General features: G+C 44.5%; 1 protein-coding gene across 1 annotated transcript; it reads left to right on the top strand.

Annotated features, from left to right (window-relative positions):
- Positions 1–659: 659 nt before the first annotated feature.
- Gabre (gamma-aminobutyric acid type A receptor subunit epsilon) lies at positions 660–20,041 on the top strand. The gene is made up of 9 exons (XM_027954483.2): positions 660–745; positions 4,689–4,909; positions 5,260–5,327; positions 11,172–11,392; positions 12,113–12,195; positions 13,548–13,685; positions 17,364–17,516; positions 17,661–17,860; positions 18,137–20,041. The coding sequence occupies exons 1-9, from the start codon at positions 690–692 to the stop codon at positions 18,515–18,517; spliced, it is 1,521 nt and encodes a 506-aa protein (XP_027810284.2). The 5' UTR covers positions 660–689; the 3' UTR covers positions 18,518–20,041.
- The last annotated feature ends 2,982 nt before the right edge of the window (positions 20,042–23,023 follow it).

Below are 23,023 nucleotides of genomic sequence, written 5' to 3'. Positions count from 1 at the left end.
AGGTGATGAGTTGCCCAGCTATCTTTGGTGACTAATAGATGTGCTCTGAAGAACTGTTGGGTGTGGAGTGAGACCAGGGAAAATCCATGAGGCCAGGGAAGGATGGGGTGCAACAGGTGGTGGATAGGAAGGGCCTGAGGGCTTAGTTGGAGCCTGCTGCGTGCCAGCGGGCTGAAGGGGGTCGCAGAGGAGGCAAAAGCTCACCTAGTCTCCCATCTTTCTCATGCCTGGTCCAGCCTGCAGCCGCCTTCCTGGCTACAGCCATGGGCCGCCTTTTCCCCCCAGCCTGGGCCAGAGCGTCGCCAGCTCGCTTCCTCCTCCCTCCTCCCACCCCCCGCCCCTGGCTGTCTGGCAGCGCCGCAGTGGTGGCGGTGGGGGACGGGGGGCCTCTGGCGACAGGGCTCCCTCCTTCTCCCCCGCCCGCTCCAGCCTCCCCCCCCACCGCTCCAGCCTCCCCCTCCCCGCTCCAGCCTCCGCCCCCCTGCCGCCGCTCTCGCTGCGGCAGCGATCACGTCGTCGGAGATTTCCATCGGGGCTGGGGGCGGGCCCAGGGTGGGGAGCGCGGGGTGGGGCGAAGCGAGTGGGAGGAGTGAAAGTTGGAGCGCAACAAAACCCTCCACGCCGCTGTCGGTGCGGCCAGACTGCGCGCTGCGACCTCCACACAGGTGGTCGCGCCAGTCCCCGACACGATGTTGCCGAAAGTTCTTCTGGTCCTCCTGAACATATTCCTGTTCCTCCAGTCGAGGTGAGTCTCCATCCCCGGGACCCAAGAGCCCTCCGCGCCCGGCTCCCTGTCCCCGCGAGCCCAGCCAGCTCCCGGGACCCCTGCAGCCCAGTGTTCCTCGAGCCAGCGGCCGCTTTGCCCGGCCCCCGCACAGACTAGTCGGGCCCCGCGTCCCCTCGACGCGCACCGGCCTCCGCTGGATTCCCACTAGGACGGCCGTCCCGGGCTGCTGAGGGGGAACTAGGAAGGAAGATGGTACCCCTGTTCCCTGGCCACTCTGTTCCCAGATTTTCTCCCTCCAGTGCACTGTGGCGGCCGGGAAGCGAGTGTTCTTTCCCTCGCGGAATCTTGCGCAGGGAGAGGGGGAAACAGCCCAGCCAGGCCAGGCTTTCGCCACCTGGGGGAAGGTGGCTTGCGGTCTGGGGGAGCGTAAGTGCGCCGAAAATGTTTGAATGTTGCCTAGTTGTTCTCTTTCGCTCACGGTTTCTCTCGGAGCGCCTACCGAGTATGGGCACGGCGCCAGGCAACTCTGACTTTACTTGCTTCATATCCCGCCACTCCTCTTGGTGCCAGTCCCAGGCATGAGCCTTGGTTCACGCTGAGGGTTCCCGCCGCAGCTGTCCTCTACGCTCCTCGGCCGCAGCCCCCCCTTCCTTCCTCACCCCTAGGCACCCTGCTGGGTCGTGGGCAGATTGGAGCCTGAGGCCAGGAATGTTGCTCTCTGAGGTCTGTGGTTTAGATCCTGGATTTCATTCCTTCCCTCCCCTCTTGAGGTTTCCCCTAAGTCGCCTTCTTCCTTCACACCTTCTCCTGGCCCTGGCCCTGGGACTTTTCTAGAAGTTTGTTTCCAATTTCTGGCTTTTGGGGTGAAACATGACTGCTTCATGTTTTTGAGACTGTTTCCTGCTGGGTGTGAACTGTCACAAGTTCCTGAGTTTCCTGATCTGTGGAGCTTTCTCGAAGTCTCCATGGTGCTGGGCTTGTGTCTTGTTTATATCTATTGAGAAGAAGGGGATGGCTTCTCGCCCCACCCCAGGTTGCGTTAACTCCTGGGGGAGGGACTCGGATTCCTGCTGGCTCACTGGTGCCCTAGGGTGGGGTTGGCCTCATCAGGGGCTTGGTAAATATTTCTGAATGCATACTAGGAATTTCCAGTCATCCACATCCCTCTAGATGGGATTTGGACTAGTTGAGACAGCTAACAGGGCTGACTGGCTGGGGCAAAAGATGGCTGAATTGGGGAGGGCCAAAGGAGGGAAGGGGATAAGAGGAAAACAGCAGAGAGATAGAAACTACCCTTCCAAGGGGGACGGCTGCAGCAATTGATGTGCAGACACTGTCAGCATGGCAACCTGAGATGTCAGGAAAGAGGAGGTGACAGTGGGTTGTGCTGGGCCTTACTGAACCAGAGAACCTTGCTCTGATCCATGCGCAGCCTCATATTAATTCTGTAACTTTGTGCACAGCTCTTCCTCCATCCAAGCCTCAGTTTCTCCATCAGTAAAATGAAAATAAGATCTGATTTGGAAAAAAAAAAAAAAAAAAAAAAAACATCCAGCACTATTTCTCACTTTCCCCCATCCCCCTCACAACCAGCTTTGGGGTAAGGGGCTTGCAGACATTTGGCTCCATTTTGGAGAGATGTGGATACTTGAAGGAAGAGCTCCCATGGAAAATCCCACTAGTCCAGTGTAGAGTGTTTTTCAAGTTTTTGTTTGTTCTAGCTGTGAAAGTGAGCTTAATGGTTCCTTGGAGAAAGGTATGCATTATCAGGCATTCCTTAACCCCCAAAGATCCCAGTATGACATTGTTTATTTATTTGTTAGTTTGTTGGTTTTAACTGGCAAAAGCTAATTATATGATTGAAGCAACCTCAGGCCCCTCTGATATCATTTTCCTTGCAGATGTAGCCTAGGGGCAGGAGGGTTTTGGTGATCCCACTGATAGCATTTTTCTCTGCCTCTGCACTGTTAGACCTGGGGGGTGGGGTTCCTGTTGATAGATTTCAGACATCTGGGAGGATTGCACCATGTTCCCAGCCATGTTTCCAGCCACGAGCTTATTTTACAGGGTCTCGGGCTTCCATTTTCCCTCCACCCTTTAAGAGAGAGGGAGGGAGAATGACAGGGATAGAGAAAGAACACTGACCCTTATTTCTTCAGAGGACTGAGGGGCACCCATGCCCAAGAGAACTGAAAAGCCTCAGGGAAGAAGACATCTTCTGGATATTGCAATTGAAAATGGAAACTGCTTTTCCCAAGCCCAGTTCTTTCCTAGTCCACAATAGGAATTAGCCACTTCAGACATAAAAAAAATGGCACTAGGTTAGCACATCTGTATGCCAGTTAAGCAATTTGGAGAGCTTGAAATACTGCAGAAAAATGCATCTGGCAACCCAAGTTGGCAGTCCTTTGGTCTGCAACACAGGGGCCCAAGTCTCCTGCTTTGTTTACCCCTTATTTTGCATAGAAAGTTGCCTGCTGCCTTTTTGAAAAAACTCATTTTGGAAGTGTAATAAGCAAATAGGAAAGCATTGAAATCATCAGTGAACAGCTCAGTGGATTTCCACAAAGTAAACATGCTCATGTAACAAGCACCTAGATGGTGAAATAGAACATTAGCAGCAACCTCCCATTTGCAGTGTCCCCTCCCTGTAAATCTCCTCCCCAAAAGAAAGCACTCTCCTGCTTTCCAACATCCACATTAATTTGGACTGATGGCTTTTTTAAAAGCTTTTAATTATATTTTTCAAAGATACACAGAAGTAGAGGGAATAGTAGACTGAATATTCACATACCCATTATTAGCTTCATCATTTTTGAACTCACAGCCACTTATTTTGTCTGCCCCCCCTACCAACCACCATTTCTGGCTTAGATTACTTTGAAACAAATCTCTGACATCATATCACTTCATATGTAATTGTTTTAGTCATTAAAAAATCACAAACATAAGACTATTATTAAGCCAAACATGTTAAGAATAATTTATGCCTCAACTACACAGTGTTCAAAGCTCTCCTATTGTGACACAAAGAGGATTTTTTTTATAGCCTGCTTTTAAAAACTAGGATCCAAATAAGATCCATACATTAGCATAGGGGGCATTTTAATTTTATTTATTTTTTTTATTGAATTAGAACCTATATACATAAAAGTGCTCAAATTAAAAGTATACAGTTGATGAATTGTCAGAAAATGACCACAGTGGTATATGGAAAGCCAGGTCAAGAACTGAAATATGACCAGAACCTCTGCATCTCCCTGGGGCCCTTTATTATTTATTACTACCTCTCCGCAAAGTAAGTACTAACCTCACTTCCAACAAAACACCATAGGAGTTTCATACTTTAGAAGATGGCTTTTTAATTTTAAAAAATGGTCTTTATTTGCAGTAGTATTGTCATTATTATTGTTGTCCTGCTGGCTGTGGCCCTCAGGACAGACTCCTGTTTGGCCATCATTTCCTGGATAACATCTGTTCTTGAGTATTCCTTCCTCCACCTCCTGCCCCCATCACAGTGAGTATTAAAACCCCACAAAACTGCAGAATATTCCCACAATTTTCTGGTCCTCTCTGGGAGAGGCTGTTCCAACTTTTGCAAGCATTCCTCAGTAGCCCTGGCCCTGAGCCTGCTCCTCCCTCCCAGGTGGTCCTGTTCAGACAACCAGGAAACCCAGGCCAGAACTTGTAAAATATGCCCCCCACCTCATTTTACACCAAATTCCCTTTGTTAAAAAACTAAGATATTATAAAAGAGAAATAGCATAGAAAGTCCCCAAAGAGAAACAAAATTTAAATTGAATTAACCAGTATAATCTGTTAGTGCCTCATAATTTTCCATTAATAGTTACTAATTAAGCCTTGCATTACAAATATTTCGTTTGTGTCTGTCTCAAGAGTCACCAGCTGGGGCCCCTATGGAGTGGAAAGCAGAGCTTCATTTATTGTTTGTATATTCTAGGGTTGAAGGACCTCAGACTGCCCTGGAGAATGAAGACTCTACCCGTGATGTTGTCGTCTATGGCCCCCAGCCCCAGCCTCCTAGCAGGAAGCTCCTCTCTGAAGAAACAAAACCTACTGCCTCTGTGATTGGGCGCCCATCTGGCAAACTTCCAGAAGCCTCTCGCATCCTGAACACCATCTTGAGTAACTATGACCACAAACTGCGCCCTGGCATTGGTGGTGAGTAGCAGAACAAATTCTTTTCCTTTTGGAGGAAAGGAGGGTTGTAGGCATAGTAGTGGAGCCTGGGCCTGGAGTGTAGATTAGGGTGCCATGTGCATAGATGGGAACATCTGCAGCTTACCCATCAGGTAAGAAATACTAACTCTAGTGTAAGAAGGTCATTGACCTTGATCAAATTTGTTTCCTTCTCTTCACCCTCAGATTTTCCAACCATAAAATGACTGATCTTCAAGGTGTGTGCTCAACTAGAACTAGAATTGGTTCTCTTTCCTACTTTCTGACCACCCCTCCCCTGCCCGATGCTCCTATTCATCACTTATTGTCTTCTACTTCTGTTTCCCTTATAGAGAAGCCCACTGTGGTCACTGTTGAGGTCTCCGTCAATAGCCTTGGCCCTCTTTCCATCTTGGACATGGTGAGTACTGACCTTTGGTTTTAGTATTTTCTAGCCCAGGGGATGATCTATGGGGCCTGCCACTTGTACTTTCTTACTCTATTTTTCTGTAACAACTCTAAGAGTTTTGTTTGTTTGGGAAGGGAGGGGGACATTTTAATTATTGCTAACTTGAGAATGAGGTTGGAAAAGGTAAGTCCCTTGCTGCCTGAAGAGGACCTTCAGAACTATGATTACATCTTCCAGTCTTGTATTCAAAATAAAATAATAAAACACTACAACAGAATGGCTCTTTTTTTCTGATCCTTATTTGTATGACTTACATTTGTAGTCACAAGTTCTTGTTCTATACTCGTGTCTCTAAATTTGCTCTAGTTCCTTCTCTCCCTCTTTTTCCAGTAGTATCATCCTAGTGTCAGTACTGTTGTCACTTAGCCTTTATCATCTCCCACCTAAAATATGCAAAGGTGTCCACCTACCCCAATCATCCTGTCAAGCCAGTCTCCCTAATGATGTGCCTCCTGAAGGCCTGACCCTACTTAGAGCATGCAGTCCAACCCCTCAGTCCAGCAATCAAGGCCCTCTGTGGCTCTTTTCCTGTTCACCTTCAGAGACCACATGCTCTGATCACGCTAGAAAATATGGACATTCCCAGACCACCATGCACCTCTGAGCTGAACCTTTGTCCCAGCAATTTCCAGTTTGAGATGTGGTTGCTCTACTTTCTTACTTGTCAAAAGTCTTCTCCTTGAGCTGGAGTTATAGCTCAGTGGTGGAGCGCTTGACTCACACATGTGAGACCATGGGTTTGATCCACAGCACCACATAAAAATAAACAAATAAAAATAAAGATTTTGTGTCCATCTACAACTAAAAAAACTACTTAACAGAAAACCTTCTCCTTTAGGGTACACCTCAGTTGACATCTTATTTATGGCAACTTCCCTCACTCTCACAACTATTAATTGCTCCCTTCATATACTACATTCCTCTCTGCATACTCACATTTTTCTAGCTTATACTTAGCTTGATCTTCTCTAATTTCATGGTAATTATTTGCTCTTTATCTGCCTTCCTGTCTCTACTACGAACTGTTTGCCAAGGACTCAGTATATATTAGCTAACCAAAAGAATTATGACAGATGCTCTGCAAAAGCCACTTACATCTGCAGAGCCTGACAATGAAGAAGGCTATAGTAACCAATTCCATCATAAGCATAGGCAAGGGTGTGTACTGTTTTAACATATCCACTAGTAGCCAACAAGCGCCATGTGTCTTGAGTTCAGAGCCTTGACTTTAAGATGGGCTTTGAAAATAGACACCCCAAAGTAAGTAACCTTCATGGAAGATTGAAATGTTTATAAAGGTGAGTGTAAGAATGAGGCTTCCCCTGTGATACTGTGTTTGGCAATTTGGTTCTTAAAGCACAGTGTTTTTATGCATTGCTATGTAACAAATTACCCCCAAAACATAGTGTGTTAAAATGACTAATAGTCATTACGTCATAGCTTGCATGTTCTAGGAATTCAGGCATGGCCTGGCTGAGTTTTCTGTTTCAGGGTCTTAACAAGACTGTAGTCAAGGTGTCATTTGGAACTGAGGTCTCAGTTGAAAGACCAGTTGAGGGTGGGTTCACACCCAAGCATACTCCCATAGTTGATGGATTCAATTCCTTTCTAGCTATGTTCCAAAAGCTTTCCTCAGTGCTATTTGGGTCTTTCCAATAGTTGCTCACAATATAGCAGCTGATTTCCCTCTGAGCGAGAAAGTATGAGAAAAGGTGCTCAAAATTGAGGGCACAATGTTTTGTAATCTGACTTTATGAGTGATATCCCACTGTATTCTGTTCATTAGGAGCAAGCCATTAGTTACAGCCCATAGTCATGTGGTAGGCATTACACAAGAGCATGAACACCAAGGGGTAAATTGTTGGTATTCATCTTGAAGTCTGCCCACAACCCATGGTCATTATGTTCCTGTTAGAGCAAGAGCCAGATGTTGAAGTCTTGTGGTCCCACCATTTTAGCCACTCTCTACTCTTAATAGGAAATGGACTTTTGAGGTTATTGGTTGAGGGTGGGGAAAGTGGCTCAGTGTATTTTCTTATACCAGTCTTTGGCCCCTATCCTTTAGTGTGCCAGTCTAAATACCAGCAAGCTGGCTTGTTCCTTCCTTTTGAAGTTGTCCACCTCCACTCAGTGGCTAAATTCTTTGACTAAGTAGAGAGAACATAAACATTGATAAATGGAGCAAATGCTCCTAAGTTGCTTTGTTCTGTTTTTCTGAATGAGCATCTTGTAAAACTGATAGAGTACTGGAAAAATTGTGGCTAAAATATTCACAATTTGTTTAAGATATAATTTGGGGAAATCAAAATCTATCATCCACAAGCATTCTTGTGGCAGCAGAGCAGCAGTAGCCCTACTCATAGTTGCTGATTGTCCCATCTCTCTTTGTTCCACACCTGTTAATGCTGCCAGCACCAGCTTTACCTGAGGTGCCAGGAAATGCTGATAACTGGCAAGCTTAGAGGGTACAGTCTAATAGCCCAGCAGTCACCACACTTGATGTGGGACAGAGAACTGGTCCAAAATGGGAACCAACAGTTTGGTTTTCTTTGGCAAGCAAGGTGGTGCTTTAGGCTAGGCCAAGTGCCTTTTGAAACTTCCCAACCCTCAAGTGGTATTAAATTTCCCTTAGAATTCTCAGTTTCTACCTAGTTCCAAATCATTCTTGAAAGCTGTGGGAAGTTCCTGTTGTTACATAGTCTACTTTTCCCTGGTGCACTTAATGATTGTCTCTGCCACAGAACTTGCCAGCACTCAAAGCATTCTTGTCTCTGAATCCTCATGACAGTCTGTTTGCCAACCAAAGCTACCATTAAGGATCCCATCTTAATATTTGTGGCAACTGAGCCTATCAGTAATATTGTGAGTCCCCGTGTTAATTATGCTGTCAGTATAGTTGTTTAAAGGGAGTTTCAGCACCCTTTGGTCAATTATGTAAAAAATATAGGGAAAGAAACCTGAGCCCATGGCAGGTGGATTTTAATAAATTGCTTCTGCCAATCTCCTAGCTAAACTTTTCAAAACACCCAGTATGAGTTTAAAAGGCAGTGACCAATCTGGGACTGACTGTTGCTGACACTGTTTCTTGCTGTGGAAATTATTGTAGGTGATTCTAATTAAGCCAATTCTTAAATACTAAATTTCTAGTTTCAGCTGAGCTAAAAGAAATGTACATCCCCAACCTCCCTTGTCAAACTGGGGAAAAAATGGAAACATTAGTTACTGGTTGATGTGTAAAGAACTTAAAATTGGTGTCTTGTTAAATTGAAATTAAATGCTCATTTGGAACACTTTATAGCAGACTATGAGCACAGCATGAGTATGGAGGGGAAGGTTTCCCACCGGTTGTCAAGCAGCTTATGTGGCCTGGCTGTGAAGGAGACCCTGCTGGCCAAGTTGGAAGTGCCAGCCACTGGTAATGTGGAAACACTTTGAAGGCCATTTGAAGGCAGTCAGGGTGGGATGGCATGGGACAGGGTCAAGGGCTCCCACATTAATGTAAGCCAGCCTCTGCCACCTCTTTCTGTCTGCTTCCCTGACATACTCCAGAGAACATTCTCAGTTTTTCCTTCCTTTTCTGGCTTCCATCAATTTGGGCAGCAGGAATTTTCTTGATCTCTTTCCTCAGGTCTCTACTGGCCTCCAGTGTTGTGGGTTTCTGGCTGGTATTTATTGTTTGATACATAGGAACTCAAAGAAAGGACATGGGGATTCTGCAGAAGAAAATTGAACCTTGATATTCAAAGGGATTGGGGGCAAGTAAGGGCCATCCTAGGGCAAGGTCATGGTGCTTTGAGTGGCAAAGCCATTGTGCTGCCTTTGGCTGTGTGACTTTGGACAGTTCCCTATCTCTCCAAGCCTGTTTCTCTACCTGTAAAATACACAAGGTAGGCTAGCCCTTAGAGTTCTGCCATGATGTACTTCTGGTACTTCCTGTTCAAATTGCGTGCAGTTCTATTGCAATCTGTTTTCTATACCAGGGGTGCATGTATCTGGCTATTCATACTTTGTCCTATTAAACATCCTTCTTGATGTTTAACAGACACTTTATGGAACTGACAGTATCTGGAGACCAAATAATCATGCGTATATCTATGCATATGCACACACACATTCAAAGGTTATTTAGAGTGTGTTGATTTGGATGGGGTCACAGCTCTACAGCCCTATGTGAGCACGATGAGGTGCTGAGCCCAACCTATGCAATTAAGCTACCAGTGCCTGCCTGTTTCTAGATGAAGTGTGTTTTCCTACACTGTTAGTGATTTGGGAATATTACTTTCTTCTAGGAAATAGAAAACTCCTACAGTCAAACTTTATGCTGCTTTTCTCTGTGCAAACTTAGGAGGATGCCAGAGGGTCTATCAATGACATCGTCTACTGGTAGATGAAGGGTCACAATGTCAACTCTGGACACATGGCAGTTTGAGTCATTTATAAATTATTTTCAGTCCCCTCCCACCACTTAATAAAGGAGATGGAGGGTAAATATGGAAGGTCACATGAACATTTACTTAAAATTTTGATTAGAAGTGAAAGTAGTTCTACAGGAAAAAATAAAGTGGGACTACTTACCACTAGAGATGAACAGATCTCCTTCCATATTCCCTTGGAACACTTTCTAGGGCACATTCAGTTGTTTGTAATGTCACTAATTGGAAAAAAAAAACTGATTACCCCAACTCACATCTTATCCCATAAAGCATGTGCTGATAAGGATCCCAGAATCCAGAACATCAGAGGTAACATAGACCTTTAAAGATCACCAAATTTCACACAAACCATTGTTGGATTGATATTGATTTTCTATACACATGGAAACCATTATCTTCCTTAATTCAATGACATTCATTCAGTAGTCTTTACTATGATATGACCAGGAGGAAACTCTACATTTCATTTTTATTCAGCTGTATGGTATGGACTGCAGTCATGTTTACCATTCTACTGGGCAACACATTCTTTGCAAATGGCAGAATCATTCCAGAATATAATGCTTGATCTTGTAAACACAGTGCAAAATGAGCAGTAGTACTGTGGACCAAGTTCTACAAGATACCTATGGACCCTTGAAAGCTTAAGAATATTGTTACATTTGGCAAAAAGAGTCATCTATGTAGTCCTTACAGATCTAATATTAAAATAACTGCGTAGGTTGAAGAAGTTGAAAGCTTTTAGTCATGAATGTCTATTCTAAAAAAAAGACAACTCAGGAGGACATGATTGCAATCTTCAAGTGCCTTTCCTTGATTCAAAGTTGCCTTTCATTTAAGATGTACAGACAATTTAAATCACAGTTCGTTAAACCAAGGAGAAATGCTGCATTACAAATATGTATCAATTATAAGATGTGTCCTAGTTTCCAAAATGTGGGTAAAGGGCATCTTAGCACCAATGAAATGCCATTTCTGGAGATCTGTTCTTTGGAGCAGGAATAAGACTTGTTCTGTCTGCTGCATTTTAAGGCAAGCCTTTCTGTTGTTCTGCTATGTGTTAACTGCCTCATGATGTGGGGACCTAGATCTCCTTGTTAGGGTGATCAAGCAAGGCATGACTGACCTGGCTGGGATAATTTGAATTGGTACCTTCTGAGTCTTTTCCGGTCATGATATTGGAAGTGTTCCTGGGCAGAGAGGATGGACCTTATTCCACTCCTGCTTCCTGGTCCAGTGCTCTCTATATATCATCACATTGGCTTTAGGATTCCAGGTTAGAGAGTGAAACACAATATACTTGCATGTGGATGTCCTTTGTGTGCTCAGCCCCAAGTATGTGGTTTTCTGTCCTTCCTGCCAGGAATACACCATTGACATCATCTTCCTCCAGACGTGGTATGATGAACGCCTTCGTTATAATGACACCTTTGAGACTCTTGTTCTGAATGGCAATGTGGTGAGCCAGCTGTGGATCCCAGACACCTTTTTTAGGAATTCTAAGAGGACCCAAGAGCATGAGATCACCATGCCCAACCAGATGGTCCGCATCCACAAGGATGGCAAGGTGTTGTACACAATTAGGTATGTCAAGCCTCTGGCATCTCACCTCATGGGATTCACCCTCCCCTTCTAGAAATTTTAGCCAAAGAAACATGGGCAAAGATTTCATCCTGAATGATATTCTGAAGGGCCTGTACAGCTTTCCCAGACCATGTGCACCACCTCTTCATTTACAGAAATAGGCACCAAGGCCTCAAAAACAAAAAGATGTTGCTTAAAGCTACACACCAAGTTTTTTGCAGAGTTGGGACTGGTACCCAGTTATTTGGCTCTTCAACTAGAATGTACCAGTATGACTGCACTGCCTGGACAATTCCATCCCAAGTGGACACTGGATGTAAAGACACGTCCACGGTGGTGGAATTGTCCAGGCGGAGCAGCAACACAGCGATTGAAAAGGTAACTGAAACCAGGCTAGATACTGAAATGCCTGGAATAAGGTTATTTGTCATGGGTGTTGGGATGGGAAGGTAATACAGAATATGAGAATGTTTCCAGGTTATGAGAACTGATTTGAGCAAGAAATGGAAGTCCGTCTATGTTGGTCCATACACTTTTCTGATGATGGAGCCCAAGTTAGTCAGATACACTCAAGCTATTCTTCCTCTTTTTTTTCTCTACTTTGAACTTTTTGTCTTAAATTCTACCGTTGCCAATCAATGGTGGTGGCCCCAAGATCGAAGTTGTGTGGTTACCTAAGTTCTCAGAGCCTGCCTAATGAGGCTCCTTTCTCCCTTCCAGGATGACCATTGAGGCGGGATGTTCACTCCAAATGTTCAAATTCCCAATGGATTCTCACTCTTGCCCTCTGTCTTTCTCTAGCTGTGAGTACCTTCTTAGGTTTCTGGGGACCCAGAGATATTTTGGGCCCTTCTTTTTCTCATCTTTGCCCTTTGCATTTTTTTTCTGCTTTTGCTTTTCTGCTGAGATGGTGCCAAGGTTGTGCAGGGTCTCTATCCTACATTCCCCATCTTCATCTCCTTTCCTGCCTACAATTCTGTGTTGCTCCACCTGGGCCTTATGTTGTGTTCTTCCTTCTCCCTTGCACCCCGCTGAAGTCCACCATCTGCTTCTGAAGTGTATCTTAAGTATGTCTGCTTCTCTTCACCTTCCATTTTCACTACCTGGGTTTAGGTCTTTGTCATCTTCCACTTGGACTTTTGCATCATCTTCATGTTAAAATTGAACATGTCAAAACTCAATTGTCTCCTCCCAACCCCTACCTCCAAAACAAATGTGTTGCTTCTGTGTTTTCATCTGTCTCATTAAAGGGCACCATAACCCACCCAAGTTGTCCAAGCCAACAACACTGATGCTTCCCTCTCCCTAACCTCCTATACCTAATCAATCTATACACCCTATTGGTATTCCCTCCCAAATCTCTATTGATTGCTTCTATTTCTCTGCATCCTGGCTGTCACAGCTTTGACTCCTGCCTTCATTCATTTTGCTGTGCTTGGATTACTTCACTCACCCCCCTCATAACTGGCCAACTTGCTAACATGCTCTGCTCACATAGGAACCAGAGTGACCTAGTGGAAGTCTTATCTAGGCCAGGTCACTTCTTCATTTTGAATCATTTCTTAACTCTCATGGACCTTAAAACGACCCTCAAGGCTCTTGCTGAACTTGCTCCTCCTACCTCCTCCTGTACAACTCATCCTCTTTGAGCTAGCCTTCCTGAAATTTTGCTATTTTTGCAATAAACTAAGCATTTCACCTTTCTGTGCTGCTCCTCACCCCTCAGCCTCATCCATGTAGATAATGTTTACTTGCCTTTCAAGACTTAACAGAATGTTACCTGTTCTATGACATCTTTTCTGAGTGTGTACCAAAGTGATCTTTCCCAACTTTGTTTTCTCCCTGCTCCATGGGGAGAGGTTTTCCAGAGCAGTTCAAAAATCACAGCTGTTTTACTCAATGAAATGTGAACACTTGAGCAGGGTTCATGCCTTGTTCATCTCTGTATTTGCAGCCCAGGGCTTGGTTCTAAGGAATGCTCGGTAAATGTACTTATCGAATGGACCTCACCAACCAGGTAAGAGAGGCAAATTCCAAGAGCTGGTGAGGCCAGAGTCAGGACTCTGAGGCATTAATCAGGCTAACTCCATACTGGTGGGGTGCTCTGCTGGGCTTCCCAGTCTGATGTGAACCTCCTTCCCATGTTGCTTTCCAGTTTCCTATCCTAAAAGTGATATGATCTACAAGTGGGACAATTTCAAGCTTGAAATCAATGAAAAGAACTCCTGGAAGCTCTTCCAGTTTGATTTTACAGGAGTGAGCAACAAAACTGAAACTATCTCAACCCCAGCTGGTAAGTGTTCCATGGGAGCCAGGGCTAGGCAGAGGCCGAGGAGGGTGGTACGGCTGACTGGAGAATGCTGTCTGTACAAATGTTGTTGTAACATCCTGTGGAAATACTGCGGAGAACATGGCTCCTGTCTTGTAAATGCTAAGCACTTACAACTGTTTGCAGAGGAAACTGAGACTTTGCCAGTATGTCTCAGTCTCATCTGCAAAGAAGTAAGTGCTTTGCCAAGTCCCCTGAGACTTTAGGTAAGTAAAGTTTCGTTGTTCTCACAATTTGCAATTAGTTTTGTCATGCAGACCCCTCAGTTTCAAGGGCTTTGTTGAAACACTGACCTCCTTGGATGACTTTGGGGAATGGTGCTCATGTGAGTTCTTCATATCCAGAACCAGTCTGAGCTGACTGAATGGGAAGCAGGGTCTGCCCTAATGGGAGGTAGAGGTTAGAGGTCTAATGACATCTAGACAAAATATGGGGTAGTCTGGAAGGAGTTACAGCAGCTACGATGGCTGCTACACTGACTTTAGTCTTAAAGGAGCAGCTATGGAAAATACAATTTGCTGTTAAAGGCTTCATGGCAGATTCACCGTAGACTTGTAAATCATTGGTTTTCTGATCTTTCCACTAAGAAGGACGAAAGGAGAGGGTTCTGGGTCTCCTAACTTTCAGCTCCCAATTAGGAGTGAGCATCTTTGCTTGTGTTCCTAGGTGATCTGAATGAGGAGCCAAGGGTAGCTCCCAGAGCATTCCTGGAAACCCTCTTCACACGTACTGACCAAGTTCAGGGCATGGAGGCACTGCCCTCATCGTTTCCAGAATGTTGATGGAGCAAGTCACCAACCAGCCATTTGTCATGGGAAGCATTTTGTGTTGCTTCCTTGTGGCTAGACAGAATACTTTCTCTTGCTTCACTGAGTTGGTCACTGAGTGAAGGACAGCTCATGCTCACTTGGCTGGAGCTTTGATTGTACAGTACTAGGCAGGTGCCGAGGGCTGCCTTATTTTCCTTTTTCCTGGGGCTCCTGGGGAAGCAATTTTACTGTCTTCAACTTGAGATCCCTGCTCTTCTGCCAGCTAACCATGGGCCTGCCTCTTAGCTTTCTGCATCTCAGTTTCTCCAGGTAGGTGGAGACCTATCATCAAAAGTGGCAGAGAAAACAAGGCCCAGGGGCTTTCAAGTCACTAGTGGTTCCGTTTAGTAGATGGTTGTACATTGTTTCAAAATGGTGCCCTAGTGACTACAAAGCCCCAGAGCCAGGATCATCACCAAAGCAATAACAGTAGGTAAGCACCAGCTCTCCTTGGGAGGAGAGGACAGTTCTTGGGAAGAAAAGTGGAGGTCTTCTTTCTTTTCTGCTGAAGATTGTTCTTGATCCACAGTTTCTCCAGTGTCAGAGTTATCTTTGGAATTGGTCTCAAACTCTTCTGGTTAGCCCTTAGAGAAGTTCTCTCTGTCTGCAGAAGATTTCTGTGCTCATCTCCTCAGGGTTCAGAACATAGTGATAGCATGCTACTCTGGCCATCTTTGGCCTTGAGCCAGAGAATTTCTACTTCAGGAGGTTCTCAAAACCTTGTGAGTAAATCATCCTCCATGATGGTTGTTGAGCCTCTACTGGAATCTTTTAGTGATCAGAAGGAGTTCAGTTTCTTCTAAGGAGGTTTCTTCCTTTTTTACATAGCTCTGCCCATTGGAAAACCTCCATGTTCATCTGAAATTGTGATCTCTGGAACTTCTAACTATCAAACCTAGTTCTTTCCCCCTAGAACCATCTGACTTACATTAAGTCCAGGTACTATTTAAGAGGTCAACATTAAAAGACCAGTAATATCATTGCAACCCTGTATCATATTTTATTGTAGTCTGTACAGCCCTCATTTCTTTTTTTTCCCTTTTTCTTCAAAGCTTTGGGTTGACACAGTCTTTTTAATTGTGTCTCTATGATAGCAGGTTTAGAGAGCAGAAAGCATCTTTAATTTTGTTTTGTTTTGGGTCTTCAACTCCAAATATCTTTCTTCACTTACCTACGTTTCTGTGTTTCTTGTGAAGTAGACAGTGTATGTTGGTATCCTTCTCTTGACCTCCAAAATGAAAATTCCATCTCTTGATAAGTAGAGAAGGCTCTCCTCTGACCATAGTAAATTATAAAGTAGACAAGTTCAATAGAATAACAAATCTCTTTTGCAATCAACATATATAAACTCAGCTATTTTTCAGGGGGCAGAGTTATAGCCAATTAGAGGAGTCTTAAATTGTAGTCAAGACCCCAGGGCAAGAGAATGAGGAATTTGATCAATACATACTTGCCAGTAGGCAAGTATTAGATGGTCCCTCATGCCATTCTGGAGTTCTAACCCCAAAGCTACTACTCTGGAAACAGGTCTTCCACTGACCCCAGGCCACTTCCTTGCATTTTTTCCAGAGAATCTGAGAAGTCTTGCTCCTTGAGTGTCAGTGCTGCCAAGGTGAGTAGGAAAGAAAGGTTGCTCTCATACAGCTCCAACTCACCCATACCTTCTGGGTAGGGGACCTCCCTTTAATGGACAGGTTGATGTTCTGGTCTGCTTTCCAAATCTGTTGCCTGGCAGTAGCAAGGATCACTGAGCATCCACTGGCTGTTTCAGGCTTGCATGGGTAGGGGCTAAGCTGCAGGGCCCACATGAGTCCTGCCTTGGAGGAATTTAAAAGCCTACTTAATTCAAGGACAAGGAAGAATTCTATAGCATCACTGAGGTGGGAGTTTGAAGATCAGCTTCACAAAGGAGCCAAGATTAGAGCTATTACAAATCCAGTGGGATGTTGAGAATGAAAAGTGATGTTCTGGGCTCAGAGAAAAACCCAACAAGTTGTAGAGTCATGATAACCTTCAGAGTGTTTGGGACAGTTGTTTCAAAGCATAAGGTAGCACGAAGAGTGCAGCAGAAAATGATCACTGGAGATGTAGTTTCTCATCTGGTTCTATAGGAGCCATTGTTGTTAGAGGTGAGAGCAACAGCAGGATGCAATACCCAAGTGAATGTGACAACCTCAGTTCATCTTGTAGATGTGCCCTCTGCAGACATAACATCAAAAGGGCTGACACTGGGCTTCTAATGTCAGCTGACAGAGTGCAGTCTTGATTCTGTAGCTCATGGAATAGAGTTTTGGGAGGAAGGAGAGCACTTGCTTTTGGCCACCAGTAGAGCAGCAAATGTGCATTCTGTGCTTTTGCCAAAAGTATTCTGCCCTTTCTCCATTACAGCACACTATCCTCAGCACGTTTCTTGAGAAAATATATTATGAGGGCCATCAGTCTAGGTGTCATGCCGTGGTACTATGGACTACACATGGGTATATTCACTCAGTGGGAATGAATGCCTCAGCCAGCCATCTGGACATCAGCTCCTTGGCCCTGATATGAAGAGGACTGATTTTTTCCCTTTCATACACCCTGGAAACACAGATTTGGGGAGTGGGACGGTGGACTAACAAGTAGTTAATATTCTTGCTTTAACTTAGTTCTCAATTGATCATGGGTATTGCACTAAGTCTGCCCTCTGGTCCTATGTGTGTTGCACTGAAATGATGTCTCTGTCCTAGGACAGTGGTAGGGAATCCCATAAGAATAATGGGAACTTTAATGTGCATATCTTACTGTACATCGCATCAATACTGTAATAAAATGGGGTTTTTTTTATGTCTTTCAGGCGAATTCATGGTCATGACGTTCTTCTTTAATGTGAGCAGGCGTTTTGCTTTTGTTGCCTTTCATAACTACGTCCCTTCTTCTGTGACCACGATGCTTTCCTGGGTTTCCTTTTGGATCAAGAAGGAGTCTGCCCCAGCCAGGACCTCTTTAGGTAAGAGAGTAAGGTGGGCATAAGCATAGGCATGTAGTTGTGACTTACCTTGATCAGCACAAAGAATTGCCTTCTTGTGGTGTCCTTTATGTGTGTAATATATGGGTCAGGAGCTTAGCCTCCCTTTATTCCTTGCTCTTGCAGGCATCACCTCTGTGCTTACCATGACCACCCTAGGCACCTTTTCTCGTAAGAATTTCCCACGTGTCTCCTATATCACAGCCTTGGATTTCTATATTGCAATCTGCTTTGTCTTCTGCTTCTGTGCTCTGGTGGAGTTTGCTGTGCTCAACTTCCTGACCTACAACCAGACGAAAGCCCATGCTTCTCCGAAACTCCGCCATGTATGACCTGGGTATGGGAGTGGTGGCAAGGCTTTGGAGTGTGGAATCGTAGCAGCAAGGGCACTAGGGTTACGGCACATGGGTGGCCAGCTTCCCAGGTGATGGGGATTATGGGGGTGGTGAAGGAAATCAAGCCACTAATGTGATGTTGGGTGTCCTGGGAGGCCAAGAAACAGAGTGCCAAGGAAAGAGTTTCCATCAAATCCTTTGGCAGTTCTTCTTAAGCTTGACATGCATTCCCTTAACTGTCATCTACTTCCCCCCCGTCCATTTCAGCCTCCTCTTGGTAGCCGTGCCCATGCCCACACCTGTGCTCGTGTCCGTGCCCGTGCCCGCCAGCAGCAGGAAGCGTTTATGTGTGAGATTGTCACCTCTGAAGGAAGTGATGGAGAAGAACATCTGTCTAGCTCAGCCCAGCGGCCCCCCAGCCCAGGTATCCCCCAGGGTCCCCGCAACATGTGCATCAGGTGCTGTGATGAGTGCAACAAGGGTTTCAAGAAGTATTTCTGCATGATCCCCGATTGTGAGGGCAGTACCTGGCAGCAGGGCCGCGTCTGCATCCACATCTACCGCCTGGATGACTATTCTCGAGTTCTTTTCCCAGTCTCCTTCTTCTTCTTCAATGTGCTCTACTGGCTTGTTTGCCTTAACCTGTAGGTGCCAGCTGGTACCCTGTGGGGCAGCCTCCCCATTTCCCCAGGAGGTCCCAAGCCCCTTGCCAAGGGAGATGAAAGACAGTAGCAGCAGCAGTAGGAGCACCTCTCTCTTTTCTTCCCTGTTCCCCAAATATAAGCCTGTGGACAATTTGTCTTTGCTGGCCTCTTCACACTGGCCCCTTCACTCAGTCTCCTCAGCAGCCCCTTTCAGGTAACCTAGCCCACATCTCTATTTTTCAAGGAGCATTCATGATGCTCAGTCTTAAAAATCATAGGTTCTCAGTAATCAGCTCCCTAAAACCATGCCCATGTATGAGCAGATTAGCTCTCTCCCAACTGTGCTGACAACCGTTGCCTTTTTCCAGAAACCCTTATTGCCTTTGTGGTGCTATGGGCCCACCTCTGGCCTCTGCCTCAAAGTGCACAGACAAGCTGCTCACCTATTTCTGACAATTCTTAAAGATGCTGAGCAGCAGTACATCAGGAGGAGGGGATGCTCAATCTTAAAACAGATTATTATGTTCTTGTTTTAATCTCCCTACCCACCCTTCCTGTGCAAATAGACAGACACTGGAATTAACTCTTTAGGAGGAGGGAAGACAGCAAGTGGGCCTGTTTTGTGACAGTATCCCTTCCTCTGCTGCTGTGACACCTCCCTCTCCCCCCAGCCTCCATCTGCACTACCAATCCAATGCCCTTCATCCAGTGGGAATCTATTTTTGTGTGTGATAATAGTAATTAATTCCCTGCTTTTATGCCACCTTCCTCCTCCTACCTTGACCCTTGTGACTCTTTCTGTAACTTCCCCAGTGACTTTCCCAGCCCTGATCCAGGTGCTAGGCCTTGGTAACTTCCTGGGGCCAAGAAAGTAAGGAAGCTCTTTTTTGAAGCAGCAGCAGCAGGTGCCCATCTCAGGCACAGTTTACAAGTTTGACTGTTTCCTTGGTCCCTGGACCCATGAGCCAGTCCACTTTTATCCCTGGGGCACTCACACAATCACAATCAATTGAATTCCCTTAAATTTTAAGGCACTTTACCTTGACAAAGCACTTTTGACAAATTATTTTTGACAAATCATTTCTATTTAGAGCCTCATTTATAGCCAGCCCTGTGACATCTTTAGGGCAGGATTCTTATCCCCCCTATGCAGATGGGAACCATGAGGCACAGATTTCTATGGGACTGTGGATCTCACTGGAAGCCACTCAGGAGCCCACTGTCACCTTTTAGATCACTTGACAGGGCTAGGCAGCTCTGTTCACCATGATTCAATTCTATCGCCTCTGCTGGCATCCCAGTGGCAGGGTCCAAAATGGCAGGATCCCTTCAGCATTGGCCTGCTCAATTCTTGGGCCTGAGGTGCTCAGACTGCCCCCCAAGATCGAACTTCTCCTGGCTCTAGTCACCCAGTGAGATGAATTTGGACATGCCCCACTGCTTGTATATGCTGAATGAAATCTGTGTCTGTATTTTATGGGGGGTGGGTAGGGTAGGGGATCCATCTGCTTTTTGTCACCATCATCTGAAAAGGGGAAATATATAAATAAATATATCAGCAAAGCATTCAAGGTGTGGTTGGTTTCTTTGGTGTCCAAGTTTGTTCTCAGCTCAGGTTTTAAAGTCCATGACCCAAACTTTTATCTGTTCCCCTGTCTTAGCCATAAATCCCTGGCCTGCCAGGCATGCACCAAGTACCCTTTCCTCAGTAACTAGTGGGATACAAAAGAAAGAGCACCTTTACAGATTCCCTGACTTATACCTATGCCTCTGTTCTGTCCTGTTCCTTTTGCTTTGCCCATCACTGTAGTCTATAACTTGGGCTGGAAGGTTGCTAGGTACCATGGGGCTCAGACTACCCCCTACACCAGTAAAAATGGAGATGCTGTATCACAAAGATAAGGACATTTGTCTCCAATAATACCACCAGTCAATAGTGGAGTGGGATCCGATTCCAGAAATCCTAACATTCTGGCTTGGCGTTCTAGTTAATTCACCTTTCAAAAGGAGACTCTCTGAAGGGAAGGTTTGGCTCTGGCATCCTGTGACTCTTCAAACTCTAAGGAAACTCAAATGATAACAGGCACCAAAGAGGAGACCAAAATGGTATCTGAACAGCTGTCATAAAGTTCTTAGAATGATGCTCAACCACTTTCTGTATAAAAATTCCACATCTTTAAACAGTGCATTACCCCTGTACAAATGGAAAAAAAAAATTAAGTTTAACGTTTCTAGACCAATATGATAGCCTGGTTCTTGAACAAAGTAGGCATACAAATTCATGAGCACTCATACTTAAGTTCATTTTAAAAAACAAATAGTGTAACCCAGATTCTTTAAACACTGCAATAAAGCTTAGAAATAAAAAAAATCCTCTACAATTTTGAAATCTTAAAAAGCTCACATAATCAATTCTTTAAAAATGAGGAAATCAAAACCATAATTGGGTACAGATCTACAAAATAAAATTAATGAAGAAAACACTACTATTAAAACATGTGGGATGCAGGCAATATTGTACTTACAGAAAAATTAATAATTTAAACATTCCAATACAGTTGAAGACAAATGAGTTAAGCACTGAAAATTAGAAATTAGAAAAATTATAAAAACGTTCCAGTTGTACTTTAGAAAAGTTTGGGGAAAAGGATAATTTTAACATAAACAATATATTGAGAATTGGTTAAGCATTTGAAAAACAAATCTGTGTCACTACTTCTCTTCATGTCCAATGTACAGATGAATCAAAGAATTAAAAGCCTTTTAGGAAATTCAAAAGTTACTCTAGAATAATATGGGTCAATATGTTCATATTCTTGGGATGGGAAAAGTTTTCCCAAGTGTGTCATAAAACATAAGAAACTATAAAGGAAAGATTGGAAATTGTGTCCATACTAAGAAATGACTAGTGAAAACAGCACACACCTCCCACTGGAGCTGGTCTTAAAACCCGTGTTGGTCAGCTCTTCACCATCATGACAAAATACCTGAAAAACAACTTAAAGGAGTAATATTTATTTTTCCTCATGATTTCAGAGGTTTCGGTCTATGGCCATTTGGCTCCATTGCCTTGGGTCTGAGTCAAGGCAGAATATCATGGCAGCAAGAACATGTGGTGGAGGGGAGTGCTCACCTCACAGAAGCCAAGAAACAAAGCCAGGAGGGGAGGAAGGAGGGAGGGAAAGAAGGAGAAAGAGAAAGGGGCCAAGGACAAGATATATACACTTCCAGGACATGCCCCCAAGTGACCTACTTCCTCCAAATAGGGCTCATTACCTACATTTTCCAACACCTTTTAGAAAAATAGTCCATTCAATTATCCAATCACTTACCCAAAGCCCTACCTCTGGGTATTGCTGAATTGGGAACCAAGCTCTCAATATATGAGCATTTGGGGGACACCCAGATCCAAATGATAACAAGAACTTAACTGGCATGCATCATTGGTATTCTCCACTGCTCATTGTAAATTTTCTCTCATCACCTATTATCCACTAATCTGAATGACTTACTTGGTGGACTGACTAAAACCTTTATTCTAGAAGGATCTGAGCCTCTAGACAACATGTCCTTCCTTCTCAAGCTGTGGCTGGTTGATTTGTTTGTCATTTCCAAAGTCTACTTAATTGGACACCAACATATTCTTGCTTCCCTTGTTGTATAGCCTTCCTGAGGAATAAGACCAACTGTTTCTGTCAGGATGGTGATTTGTTTTCTTTTGACTGGTACAACACTATAAGAAAGCAGTCAAGGATAAAAATTTGATGAGACTCTTATGTTGTCCCCTGGTAAAGGTACTTACAATCTGGGGGCTAAGAGATCTAAAACTGTGGGACCCAGAATTATTATAATGGGAAGCATAAATTTTCTAAGTGGGTCACCAAGAGTTATATAAGCAAAGAAACTCCTCCTTGTACTCTTTTGTTTCTAGACCTGTGTATTCTACCTTATATGACCATTCATTGAGGGTGAATGTTGCTTTCTGGTGGTGGTACTCTACCCTCTCAGACTATCATCTCCAAGCTGGTACCTCAGCTGTGCCCCCAGCACATCATTTCATCATTCTGTCTAGCCAGCAGTTTCTGTTTGGTGTGTTAATAATAAAACCCCAGGTCCATGTCCCAATATTATGTGCCTTTGGCTGGAAAGTGGATATATGTATCCAACCCAATGTGCATAAAATCCTGTCTTAGTGGATCAAACCTTATGGCACTATTGTATATTCCAGCTGAGGGCCTTTAATAAGGAAAAGCAAACCCATGCCCAGAATTTGTGTTGACTCCAGTCAAGATAAATCATTGCCCCAACTAGTTTTGAAGAGGCTCAATGTTGTCATTATGCCCCCAAGTGGCTTATGGGTTTCCTTCAAGAAACTTTAGGTGGCACTTTAGGGCCATACTACTGGTCTATTTTGTGGTCCAGGACAATAGATAAATCAGTCTTGGGAGTAGATTATTTTGCCAACTTATGACCTTCAACCCTGCCATTATAGTAGGATTGCTAAAAATGG

The sequence above is a fragment of the Marmota flaviventris genome, chromosome X (assembly GCF_047511675.1).
Source record: "Marmota flaviventris isolate mMarFla1 chromosome X, mMarFla1.hap1, whole genome shotgun sequence".
Lineage (NCBI taxonomy): Eukaryota > Metazoa > Chordata > Mammalia > Rodentia > Sciuridae > Marmota > Marmota flaviventris.
Note: the sequence above shows the minus strand (reverse complement) of the source record. Positions and strands in the feature narration are given on the sequence as shown.